This window comes from Patiria miniata, unplaced genomic scaffold (assembly GCF_015706575.1).
Source record: "Patiria miniata isolate m_02_andy unplaced genomic scaffold, ASM1570657v1 HiC_scaffold_3, whole genome shotgun sequence".
Taxonomy (NCBI): domain Eukaryota; kingdom Metazoa; phylum Echinodermata; class Asteroidea; order Valvatida; family Asterinidae; genus Patiria; species Patiria miniata.
This window is the reverse complement of record NW_024037069.1, coordinates 22,194,248-22,207,020: the sequence shown is the minus strand read 5'-3', so window position 1 is coordinate 22,207,020 and position 12,773 is coordinate 22,194,248. Positions and strand designations below refer to the sequence as shown.

At 40.5% G+C, this 12,773-nt stretch overlaps 1 protein-coding gene and 1 non-coding gene across 3 annotated transcripts; one reads left to right on the top strand and one right to left on the bottom strand.

The window, feature by feature from the left end:
* Window positions 1–3,547: 3,547 nt before the first annotated feature.
* Window positions 3,548–12,120, bottom strand: LOC119737466. 2 transcript variants are annotated; one of them, XM_038211851.1, is made up of 7 exons: window positions 11,945–12,120; window positions 10,534–10,778; window positions 9,032–9,159; window positions 8,426–8,538; window positions 7,406–7,627; window positions 4,941–5,100; window positions 3,548–4,143 (listed from the first exon to the last, which is right to left on the bottom strand). In XM_038211851.1, exons 2-7 carry the CDS (start codon window positions 10,737–10,739, stop codon window positions 3,932–3,934), a joined length of 1,041 nt encoding a protein of 346 aa, XP_038067779.1. In that variant the 5' UTR covers window positions 10,740–10,778; window positions 11,945–12,120; the 3' UTR covers window positions 3,548–3,931. The 2 variants fall into 2 exon arrangements, with proteins under 2 accessions (XP_038067779.1, XP_038067778.1); XM_038211850.1 differs by having other exon boundaries at window positions 11,988–12,120.
* Window positions 4,799–4,871, top strand: Trnat-agu. Its single transcript has one exon. It is a non-coding gene; the product is annotated as a tRNA-Thr (tRNA).
* Window positions 12,121–12,773: the final 653 nt, after the last annotated feature.

Below are 12,773 nucleotides of genomic sequence, written 5' to 3'. Positions count from 1 at the left end.
CTTTTATGAGTATTCCGTGAAACCTCTTTTACCCCATTAAATTTGCTGGTATCAAAACTGAATTCACTTGATGACTTTATCTTCAACAGAGTTTAAAAAAAAATTCAATAGTTCTTTCTTTTTAATATTTATTACAATTAACGGGTCAAAGTTGACAGCACAATAATGATTATGCAAATTCGAAAGGCAGCACTTAAATAGTGCTGTTAGTATGGAAATAGCCACGGCTGTGCAACAATAGGCCACGAAATGTTTTTTTTTTTAGTTTAATGCCAATAAAGAAATTTCAAACTTTAAGAAAATCAAAAGCTGTTTACATTACTGTAAAATGACATGATTCCGTAACTTCAGTGATAAATCAATATTCAAAATAATTTAAGCAACAACGATATGGTAAGTTATAAAGGAATAAATGTGTGCTTAGGAGGTTTTAAACATTCTGTTTAAGACCGGTTGGAGTATGAATGCTGATAATTACCCGAGCGGAACACATTTAAAATAAAAAATTAAAAAATATAAAAATATCAAAACTTTTCGGTCCGAAAGTCAAAACAAGTCAAAAATTATAAATTTCCAACAATTTTGTTCAACAATTTCACTTAATGTTTTACAAAACACCCCTCTAGCTATTTAATGGAGTGTCCAGCTCGCGAGTAAGTCGTAAATAACTCCTTTTATGGAGATTGGCACACACGTCGCACGTACTGCCCGATGTCGCGTCGCGCAGAATGCAGCTGTGGTGGTGCGTTGTGAATGTAGGACTATGAAATACTGACTCACTTGTGAATGTTCAACCAATAAAACGGTAAAAGGCACTGGATTTCATAGGATTCAAAATTTCATGTAACACTGGAAAAGTGTTTAAGACCAGCCAGCCAGTTTTTATCATTCATTTAAGACTTGACCAATAGGAATGGGTAAAATGTCTTAGGTATTTATTAATTTCGAGTAAATGGTGCCAAATCTACTCATTTTAATACAAACATGTATGTACAACAGATTAGAAAATAAAAAAACAATCTAATATTTAAATATATTCTATTTGCTTAAAAAAATATTTCAATGGGAGATATATTTACAAATTCAGGAGTGACGTATCCAGTAAGGAGCTGAGGGGGCCATGTGCACACCCAAAAGTCCTTTTTGCGTATTGAAATCACAAGAGGAGTGAAGATGCCATTTTTTTTGTAAGTCCATGCTTCTCATCTTATAAGATGGAATTTGCATCAGGGGTGATGTAAATTTTATATTGTGTTTTGCCCTACACCGACATCTTGTTTTATAAACTCTGTATACTCGGTGTCGTCCAAGGGCTTGCGAGTACAAATTCATAAGCTTACTCAAACCAGCCAGCCGACCCCGGCAAGCTCGGTGGTCGAGTGGTAAGACATCTGCACTAGTAAGCAGGAGGTCGTGGGTTCGAGTCCCACCCAAGTAAGCTTGTGAAATTTTTCTCACAAGCCCTTGGACAACACTGAGTATGCAGTGTTTCTAAAAAAAAATCATACGTCTGCGAGGGGAAAAACCCAATTGAAAAGCAATTTATCTTCTTCACCTCTGCGTCAAATGAGGCCAAGGCCTCGTGAATCTGCCCTTGCCCTAATACCCATGATAGAGGTGTCCACAATTTGAATCTCAAAAAAATTTGAGAACAGACGTGAACAACATCAAGTGCTTACAGACTTCTCAATGAACAGTAGATGACCCCGCATAGGAGCTATGTGTACACAAGTACTATTACCGGTAGCTCTTATTGAGAACAAAAAGAGAAGGAAAAAATCTACCCTTCTGGCTCCAAAACTGGGATAGACCACTGGTTTCACGTGCTATTGCTCTCCATTACAACTACAAATTAAATCATTTAATTAAAATGTAGTAACAAAATATGAAGCCAAGTGGATCAGAAATACAAATGTACACCCTTTGCAATAATGTTCGACCTGTAAACTGCTATAAATCATGTAACTACTCTAAATTATTTTTATTGCTCATGTATTATCATGAACATAATCATCGCGTTAGAGTAACCTAAAGAATTTAGCTTTTAAAGCATAATACAACATAGTGTTTTCATAAGCATTTGCCCTGACTACTTGTTAACTGATCAAAGTTCACCATTCAGGATATAACTCAGGTGTACTTTAAACATGCATGCTAATTACATGTGTACATGATGCCCGACACATTATGCAAGACACCTTAATACTTGTAAATGAGACAAAGCTGTACAACTTTCACCAATTTGCCCAGGTCACTTGATCAAACTGTAACTAAAAATAGGCTTGGTTACTTCCTGTGCAAGTAAATGTGTTAATGACCAAAATAAAGCACCCCACAAACAAACATTGTACAGGGCGAGTAAAAAAACGACACCCACATGTCGGGACCATTTTCTTAGTGAAGTTCTGCATTTAGCACTTTCAAAATCTAGGATATGAAAGCCCAATTCATAAACTTTCTTTTAGTACAAGAATCATTCAAATCACTCAAGTACTTTTCAAGTTACAAAATGTTAAACACAATCACCGTTTTAAAGTTCTGTCCACGGATCACAAAAAAAGGAACGTGTAATTTCAGCAAAACGAAAACAATTGACACACATCCCTATGTGATTCGTTTTTGTTTTGCTGAAAGAACGCACACCTTTTTGGTGATTTGTGGACAGAACTTTAAAACGGTGGTTGTGTTTAAAATTCCGTAACTTGAAAAGTACATGGGTGATTTGAATTATTCTTATACTAAAAGAAAGCTAATGAATTGGGGTTCATATCCTAGATTTTGAAAGTGCTAAATGCAGAACTTCACTAAGAAAATGGTCCCAACATTTGGGTTTCGTGTTTTTTTACTCACCCTGTAGGTTACTTTTCATTTATGTTTCTTGTAAGAGGCATCACAAACCTCCATGATGATGACAAAAACTCAAGGCACATGTACTCAAATATAAGCGCAGGGTGTCCCCCCAATACATATTTGGAGAGTACAGTTCATTAGCCTTTCAACAGCACAAAATCTTTCCAATCGGGTAAATATTTATTGAGTTATGGCCAATTGAAAACAAGTGCCGCTTTTTCATTTTGTCCACGGCGACTGATATTTGACTGCTGCAATAAGAACACGGGCCGAAAGTATCCGTGAAAAAGGCTACCAAGTAGAGGGCAGAGCAGCACAGTAAACATCTGAGAAGTTAACCAAACAGTTCTTTGCAGGACTACCATTTCTTCCAAAAGGAGAAATGACCATTGTTGCAAAAAAAAAATTAAAAAGAAAAAAAAAACAAATAAAGAAAGATTAAAAAATTTAAGCAAGCAAAACTGCCCTCACCCCAAATCCATTACATTCCTAATAAATGACAATTAATACCGTGAAAAAAAAAAAATCGGCACTTTTTTAATTGGCCATAACTCAATAAATAAGTACCCGATTGGAAAGATTTTTTTTGTTGTTGAAAAGCTAATGAACTATACTCTCCAAATGTGCATCGATATTTGAGATATTTTTTTAAAAGTTGTGAAAAAGAAGGCGATTTGAGGGTTCGGGTTTTTTGGGGGGGGGGGGGGGTCACCCTGTAGAATGACCGACGTTTGGTAAAGTTACAAGTCGCAACAACAGGTCCTGCTTGTTGGACGTCAAGGAGATCTATGAGTTGCAACAGAGAAGAGTACATGTACTTGGCAAGACCTGTGAGAAGTAGTCAAGTTCATCACAATGGAGTACCGAAGTGTGACGTCATTTAGAACCAGAAAGTATAGTGCAAACGTATGGAGTACGCGCGCTTGTTGGTTCACGGGCTGAATCACGCGCTTATGTCTTTCACACATATTTTGTGCGCGTGACGCATTCACTTCGGTACTCCATTTCTTGTGACCTGACTTGAGACTGGAAGAGTTGTGAATGACTTGTGACTGACTGCAACTCTGGCACTAGCTAATGCTTACACCACCCGCGGTGTTGGGTTGCCATACATGATCTGCGCCGGCACTTCTTGAGGTCCTCCTTGGGGTTGGAGCTGGCCTTGGGGCTGGGGCAGACCCTGGGGCTGGGGCAGACCCTGGGGTGGGGGCAGACCCTGGGGTGTTGGTGTGTAGGGGGGTGCTGGTGTGTAGGAGGGTGGGGGGCCCGGCTGTGGTGGCTGTGTAACCGCGGCTGTAAGGAACAAATCACAAAAACAATCACAGAGAAGGTATAATCTGGGAGTCTGGTCCAAGTTAGACAGAGATTGGGATTAGTTCTAGGGTTGTTTTAGGTGTCGTCTGGGAATTGTTAAATATTGACTTGTGGGTTATTCTGGGATTTGTTGTCCAGCTGTGGATCAGAAATAACTCGCATCTGTGATTTTCTTGCTGAGGTGGATAGATATTATCCAGGATCTGTTTTACTGTTGGCTGGGGATAATCCCAAGTAGTGGGTTACCCAGGATTTGTTTTACAGTTGACGGGAGGTTATCTCAGATTTACTTCCAAGTTGGATAGAGATCATCTGGGATCATCTTTGGGATTTGTTCAGAGGTGTGTCACAGTTAATCTGGGATTTGTACAGATTTTATCAATATTAGAAATCGAAATTCCGAAATATTTTCAAAAAATTGTTATAATTCACCTAGTCAGTTTTCCTTTGTGTTTCATTTGATAATTTGTAATAAAAAGCCATATCCTCTCTGAGTGATCCCCGTTTGCTATTTCCCAGGTCTGCATCGTGACTTTGGGCGTGATCCCAGGCTGCATGGCATATACAGGTTTATGGCTTCAGGCTAGCGCCCCTTGAACAAAGACATGGACAAATTGGGGAACCGCCAACATAGGGCTGGATAGCTCAGTTGGTAGAGCACCGGAACAGTTATCCGGAGGTCGCAGGTTCAAACCCCACTCCAGTCAATTTCTTTGTTCAACTTTTCTAGTGAAGTATTTGGGAGGGCAAAGGTTAAAGAGACGAAGAGAAAATACCTTGTCTCTGTGCATTGTGGCGCTGCTGCAGCAGCAGATTAGCGGCAGCGGCAATGAACTGTCCCTCCACCTCACGCCTGGTCAGGTTGGAGGTGAAGGTGGTCGCCTGCACGCCCTTGACACGCCCACCGAGGTCCACCACACGAAGCTTGCGTTGAAGCTGTCGATGAGACAACACACAACATTTTATTAACGAGCTACCGACTCATGTAAGTTAAAGCTGCTTAGGTCAAATTTTCATTGAGACGGCATATCTATGGACACTGTGACCATTATTAATCATTTTTTTGCCGGTTTCAGAGGGCCAGCCTAATCTCCTCTCTGCACCAATCTAGCTGACTGTGGATTGTGAGTCGGGCTGCGCAGGATGCAGGATTACCCTGTAACGCCAAGGAATGGACTAGTTTCCCACTGTGCAAACTACACGGTGCATGGTGCAAACAGAAGGAAACCCACTTACTTAAGTTGTCGTAGTTGTATCAGTCATATTTGTTTGTTCCCATCCGTTGTAAGTTTAAGAGTATTTCGTGTTGAATTTTCATGATGCATGAGCATTGAGCCTGGTCATTCATATTCCGATGTACGGGCCCGATTACGAGTACTGGCCCTATAATTGTTTTCTTCCAAAACTAAACAAAACAAATTAAAAACCAAAAAAATCTCCTTATCCGGCTCAATGCACATGCATGCTCAGGTGCCCATTTCTTACAAGCTTTGCTTCTTTATGGGCCCCTCCACAGTATCTTCGACTTTATTCAAAATGGTTTTTTGCTATTCTCTATAAGTTTCACATTGTCATTGTCACTGATGTTTTGGTACTGCGGAAAAAAACTAAACTGAACTGAACTGAACTGAAGTTATTTGAACTGGTTTTTTTTTTTTTAATGTAGTGAAGTATAGCTTTTCATGGTTGAAGAAAATCTTTAAAAAAATCGCAAGAATAGTGTCATTATTCTAATTTGAATACAAGTCGCCAAAATCACTGTTGGTCACGTGTAAGTCTAGTGTAGTGTTTGTTGTCTTCAAATCAAGCTCCGGAGCTCAGTCAAGCGGATGGACCGATGGAATAAAGCCGTCCACGGAAAAACAGGTTTGGCGCATGAACATTTTACACTACTATACCTCAGAGACAAAATATGCATTTGCAATCACTTTTTCGTCACTTATGTTTAAAGTTCAATATTTTAATACCATTAAAATTGAATTTGTGAAATGAGCTCAACAAGTAGGTGACAATTGCTGTAAAAAGTGGATTTTCTTCTTATTCAACCAACTTGCAGATGCAAGACTTTAAAAGACGGACTTTTAGAGAATGGCCATTCTGAAGCAGTGTTTCCCCTGCTTGTGTGACCACCTCGTTCAATTTTTGCCAGTATCACAACCTCGCTGTGAAGATTTACAATAACGGAAATACGAATTGAAAAAAAAAATTCATTTTGCGTAATTTATGAGCGTTTTCCTTGACCTCCATGTATCAAGAACTCACAATTTCGATGTGTTTTTGGAATGATCATCGCGCGTATTTGTGAGCGCTACATTCTTTTTAGTTGGCAGACTGCATAAATTTTGTTTCAATCATCAACTTGAATTGTTACCACCTTGCTCAGTTCATTAGCCAAGAAAAACACTGTTCTGAAGCAATTAAAAGTACAGTCCATCATTTGTAATTTGTGCATTTTGTTCGTTTGAAGCAACAAACGTGCTGAAAATCTAAAGAAGGGTGCTGAACAACTTAAACTGATGAAGTTTTAGCTCAGCTTCAGCTGTATATTTCGAGAAAAACAACATTCTAGGATCTCGATTTCAAATCAAAAGTTGCTGAATCTAGCCTGAATTCAGCGTCCGAGACATGTTCTCACTGAGCCGATTGCAGCTATGCGACACGCCCGCACTGAACCGACAAATTTCCAACAATGCGTCTTTCATTGATTCCTTTAAAATGACAGCATGCCAGAAAGAATAATTTTACAGGGAGTTCAGTCCCCTTACTATCTTTCAACCAAGTACGTTTTTCAACACTAATTACGTCAGTTGCTTTTTGGATAGTTGCAAATGATGGAATGTAGCTTTAAATAGAAGTTAGTGCACTCTGTGACTATCTTTACTATTCCCTGTTTTGTTTACTGTATGGATTCATGGCTTGTGGCAAGCACCCCATGATGAGAACTTTGGCTGGTAACATACTTTTACTCAGCAAAGATATTTTTTGTACTCTGCAAAATTTCTGGGAAATAAGGCCATAGCCTGCCCTCTCTCACTCTCCCAATAGACCCTTTTCATGTTGCGGCCATCTTGATTTTTTTCCCATTCAAATCAACGTACCCAAATCGAGGCTAGAAGGAAAAATAGTCTGGTTCCTTTTTGCACCAAAAAACTTCATCATTCAGTACTGTTATTGGATACAGGGAACATGACTGAAATGGTGGCGGCATGATAAAGGTCTGTAACCTAGACTCAATACTGACCACGTAGATGGGACACGCCACCAAGCAGCAGGGGAAGCAAGCTGTCCACCAGTAGCCCACGGTCGGGCAGTTGTCGCAGGAGAAGACCTGGGAGTATTCACCATGATTGGTGACCGCCACCCTGCCCAGCCTGGAGCGGTAGACGGTGTTGAAAGAACCCCCTTGCCCCATGGCGCGGTAATGGGCAAGCAGCCAGTCCTCAAGCACCCCATTAAAGTCCAGCTACGCGAGACAAAAGATCAAACTTATATCTGGGATGTATTCACCTCACACCCAATTTTTTTTTACAAATTTTTCTGTTTTATTTTTTATACACAGCCCAATCCCGCCAGCTACGGTCGATCATGACAAACGTCGTTGGTGGGTAATCCAAAATCACATGAAAAGAACAACAGGCAAGAAGCATGCACAGCAGCATTAACAGGACTTTAACCCTAACCCTGCCAGACGCAACGCAGTGCATCGGGTGGAAAAGTCTGGTGCACTTAGATGCATTCAGCTATCAACACCGGTGCATTTAAAACAGCTGCTTCTAAGACAATGAGAGCCAAGTCTCATTGAACAATGCCACAAGTGTATCCTGCTGTATTCGGTGACCACAGACTCTGAGGCAGTTTGGCCTGGAGAGTTTCGGCCTGATGCATCTTGCTAGGTACTGGTTAGGCTTGTCACTTAGACAATTGTGGCATGTTGCTGCGTTTGGCAGGGTCTCTAGCCAAAATACTCTGGAGGGTTAGGGATAAAGAAAAAAGCCTAGAAACGTGCTTGGGCTAATCTGAACTATAATACATGAAGCCGGGGACCATGTATGGCCAATCACAAAACAGTGCACAGCCTCCTTAAAACACTGAGCCCCTCCTCTGAAGGCTGCCCGACGATGTCAGGGGGAGCCTGTTCCAGACGTTTACAGCGACTGGTACAAGGCTTCATCCTAGGCTTTGTGTCTAGGTCATACAGTGTCATCTACGTTCCCTTCGCTGAGCTTACAAACTTTCAGAATGTCAAAGAAACTCTGTTTACCTCTACTGCAAACTTCTTGCCGTCCCTCATGAGATCCATGGCTTCCGTCAGCAATCCGCGGTAGTGATCCTGAATGTATGGATGCTGTGAGTTCACAATGACAGCTGCTTCATCTGCATGCACGAGGCAAGGTTTGAAATGAGCGATAACAAACCTGAATAAATCTTTAGGCCTGGGCGAGTAGTGTTTTTTTCTACTTCAGTACTCGCAAAGAAATTACTCGCGAGTAGTCGAGTACTCGCGATTAGTTTACCAAATTCCCATAAAAGCAGAAAAATTACGCACTTTCAAATATTTGAATACTAAATTATTCAACAATGAACAGCCCCACTTATATCCAGTTCATATTTTGAAAGACTAGTAAACTTATCTAAAAGATATCCAGAGAAAATAAATCTACAAAAAAAACTGTCCAAGTTCATCAAATTTAGGAAATATTGCTATGAATGGTCGGTGAGTTTGTAATTTTGCAACTTCACATCATGTCCTGAACCAAATGAGGTCCAAATGTTTTGTGGCTTCGCAAAATCTTGGTACTCGGCATTTTCATGAAATTTTGCCTGCAGGCTTCATGGCTTTAGCAGTTGAGATATTTCTATTACGTACCCGTATTTATGTATCTGGTATTTCCGGACTTGTGCATTCGTTTCAGATCTATTGTGAAGAAGAGCGGCAGTCGCAGCATCTTCTCGGTCAGTCGCTCTAATTCATTCTCATTGGTTACCTTCAAGATGCTGTCATTCACATGAGGAAAACAAATATTGAATCAAAGCAAGTAAGAATTGTACGTGTTCTACATAACCCCCCGAGGACCGACACACAAAGGGAGAACAACAGATCCTTTCAGCCATCGGGCGTTGGGTCCTATGTTGAAAAGGGTCTTTTATCGTACGGTTTGCGCTTATTCTATGGGAGAGTGTCATATTACAGGGACAAAGGAAAACACAAAGCATTGTCCTCGAGAGTAAAGTAAAACACTATCTAGGCAATAAAACACTAAGTAACTGTCTGAACAGGACAGTTACTTTTTTTTTCAATTTGAAAAGAAATGGGTTGGCTTGTAAATTCTATTTTCTTAAGATTCAAAGATGCATTTGCAAATGGAAGATGAAAAAAGAGGGGAAGGTGTTGGGTGTATATGTAGAGGGACATTTGTATTTGTAAAAATATAGGCCTATTTAATTGCCCTGCCGGCTTTCTTTAGGTTTTGCTTCAAAAGTTATGAAATCTTTGAATGCCTATACATATTTCAACCATCATTCAACTGACTTGTGTTGTGCCCAAAGTAGGGGTTTGCATAACGTGTAGTATAGGAACCAGGTAGCCAACTGAAAAAAATAAACAGGTACCCGGATACCCGTTACAGAAACCCAACCCCAAAATTGAAAACTCGCTAGTTGCTGTTCAGTTTTCATCAAGATCCAAGATACAAGTATGCTCTATATAGCTTTATGGTGAAAAGTGCAACTTTCACGAGCGCCATAATCCTGAATTATGTTTGGTTTTCCATGTAGTCTGGTGATTATTTTGAAAATTACTCACAACTGACATTCACCACCTTTCTTTTTCATTGTCTGAGAAGGGTGCATACCTATGTTCCCCAATACCGATGTTCCCCGAAATCCCTACCCTATAACCCTAACCCTAACGCTAACCCTAATCCTAATCCTAAGGATTTCGGGGGACATCGGTAGTGGGAAACATCGGTAGTGGGAAACATCGGGTAGACCCCGTCTGGAGAACAATGAGAAGTTACTAAGTTATTTGTAAAGTTGGTTACAGGTACCGATCCCATAATCTGGAACCGATTCCTGACATCAATGGTCGGTAGGCTGGGTTACCCGGTTCAGAATGCACAGCCCTAGTCCAAATACATTGCGGGATTATGAACTTTTTTAAAAAAAATCTTAGTTGACATTAACGAGTCCCAATCTCTGATTTCAAGATTATTTTCCAACTGTTGGTTTCCTTGGGAACTCAGGAAAAGGGCTCACTTATGAGTACTACTTCAGGTGTCAAAGTGTTGAATTAAGTAATTCCTTTAACTTAATCTGGACAACTCAAACGACTTAAATAAGACTGAATTTAGTTCAACTTCAGCTTCTTACTGTCCCATTGATTCCGGGAACAAAGCAGCTCTGCTGTCAGACTGATCGCAGACGAGCACGCGGGCGGGGTCATGTCTGAAGAACTGATGCGTCTGGCCGTTCACCACCTCGAAGAAATCCGGCCGGACTCGCAGAAATTCCTTGAAGAATATGACGTTCACGGCCGGACCGTTTGGCGTCAAATCCAGCTGACGGAGTAAACTCATCTTGGTCACAGCGTTTTGAGAACTTCAATGCTGAAGGGACTGGAGAGATATAAACAGATTCATCATTCAAAATGCACAAGGTTACTATGTCAAAGTGTCTGATATTTGGCGATAATGGTGGACCTATCTCAGCAAATAATACAGTGGTTACTGACAAACTGTGTAAAGACAAATGCAGCTTTATCTGAAGAAACACTAATGCTAAGTTCAGTTAAAACAATTGAAGAATTTCAGTATGGTTCACTAACACCCGACTAAAGTCGTAAGGGTAGACCCGTAATTAACGCCATGTTTACGGGTCTAAGGCAAGTAAAAAAAAAACCAGTTGATCGTCCGGGTTTTTTTCAAAAAGAGGAGGATGAGGGCCTTTCTAATTGTTTATTTTTTTTCCAAGATGCCCGCTAAGTATTTAAATTCAAAATGGCCTTCAGAAAGTGCTGCCTTTTTCAGATGTCTATTTTCGTGAAATTTCCAGATTCGTTTGCACACGTTTGCGTATCAAAATTTCAACATGAAATTTCACGAAATTAAACATCTGAAAAAGGCAGCACTTTCTGGTTAGCAGATAATTTTTTTATAAAGAGGGTGAGTATGCTTCTAAAGCAAAAATAAACTACAAACTAAGCCTAAAGCCCGGTTCATACTTCACGCGAAAGCGAAAGCGAAGTGAAATTTGTGACGTCAACAATACATTCAAAGCGTGTCTACCATTGTTGACGACATGAATTTCACTGTGCACATTCTTTCGCGTGATTCCGTGAAGTATGAAGCGGGCTTTAATGTGAAAATCAAAATTTGACAAAGTTCGACATGTTTTTGTATACTCCTAGAACTATGAGGCTCCACGTAGTGGACGTGGAGCCTTATTACTAGCATGACTAGACTTATTTTTTTAGCTCTACTTTGTGGAGCGTTGAATTACGGGTACCCCTCCATGTATGGAGGGGTACCCGTAATTCAACGCTCCACTCAGTAGAGCTAGACTAGACTAGGAGTAGTTTTTGTAAATGGTGGAAGTGTGGCTTTTATTTACGGAGGTAGTCCAGTAAATTGGCCACATTTATGGGGCTAATAAAGATACAGATAGGCCCTACACAGACATGACAGATGATCATGATGATGGAATTAAGACAAGTCAAGAGTCAGGCACATGTCAGTCACTGTATTGAGAGTCCCAAATTGTCAGTCAGTTAAAAAATAATTACCACTGATTACAGGCAAAAAAGAGCTAGCAATTCCATAACTCACATCACCATCAAAAGCAATGCTGGTAGGTTTATTTTCAGTGTTCAAACGTGTTAATTCATTGCTCCCGACTTGTGCAACATAAATCATTTATGAAGCACCACAATCACTGCACTTTTGTACTTGGCATGGCTTGGCACTGTATAGCTTAGCCAGGGTGACCGTAAGGTCATGGCCAAATTCTGCTAAATGCACTTCAAAAATCTGTCAGATTTATCAAAAATCTGCCAAATTCCTACTTAAATCAAATGCAGATTTTGTAGTATTGCCTTTAATTTGAATTAAGGTTCAAATAACATTACAAACAATCTATAGTCACATTAAGATGTTATGAATTTGCGTAAATTTCAGGCAAAATGCGGTTACGTCTCCCAGTGAACTCGAGGTACCAGCCAACCGGTCCCATTATTCAGGGGTTTGTTTGAAGAGATTGAAGCAGGCGCGGTTCTAGAACCAATAATTTTAGGGGGGCTAGCGCGGTGGATCCAGAATTTTTTCAGGGAGGTGTGCTGAAATGTTGACCGGTTATTTTTTCCAGACAATTATAGGCCTCCGAAAATCAATAGGTGGGGGGGGGGGGGGGGGGGGGGGGGGGGGGGGGGGGGGGGGGAGGGGGGGGGGGGGGTCTCATGCCATATTTTTAATGGGGAGCGCCAATGAAATCCTAAAATCATTCACACTATATTAACTAATGCACCCTTGTCACGGCTATTTCTTCTTTAGGGGGAGACCGTTCGCATGTACATCACAATCCTTCTTTTTGCTAATGCAATTTGTTTTTTTACAGAA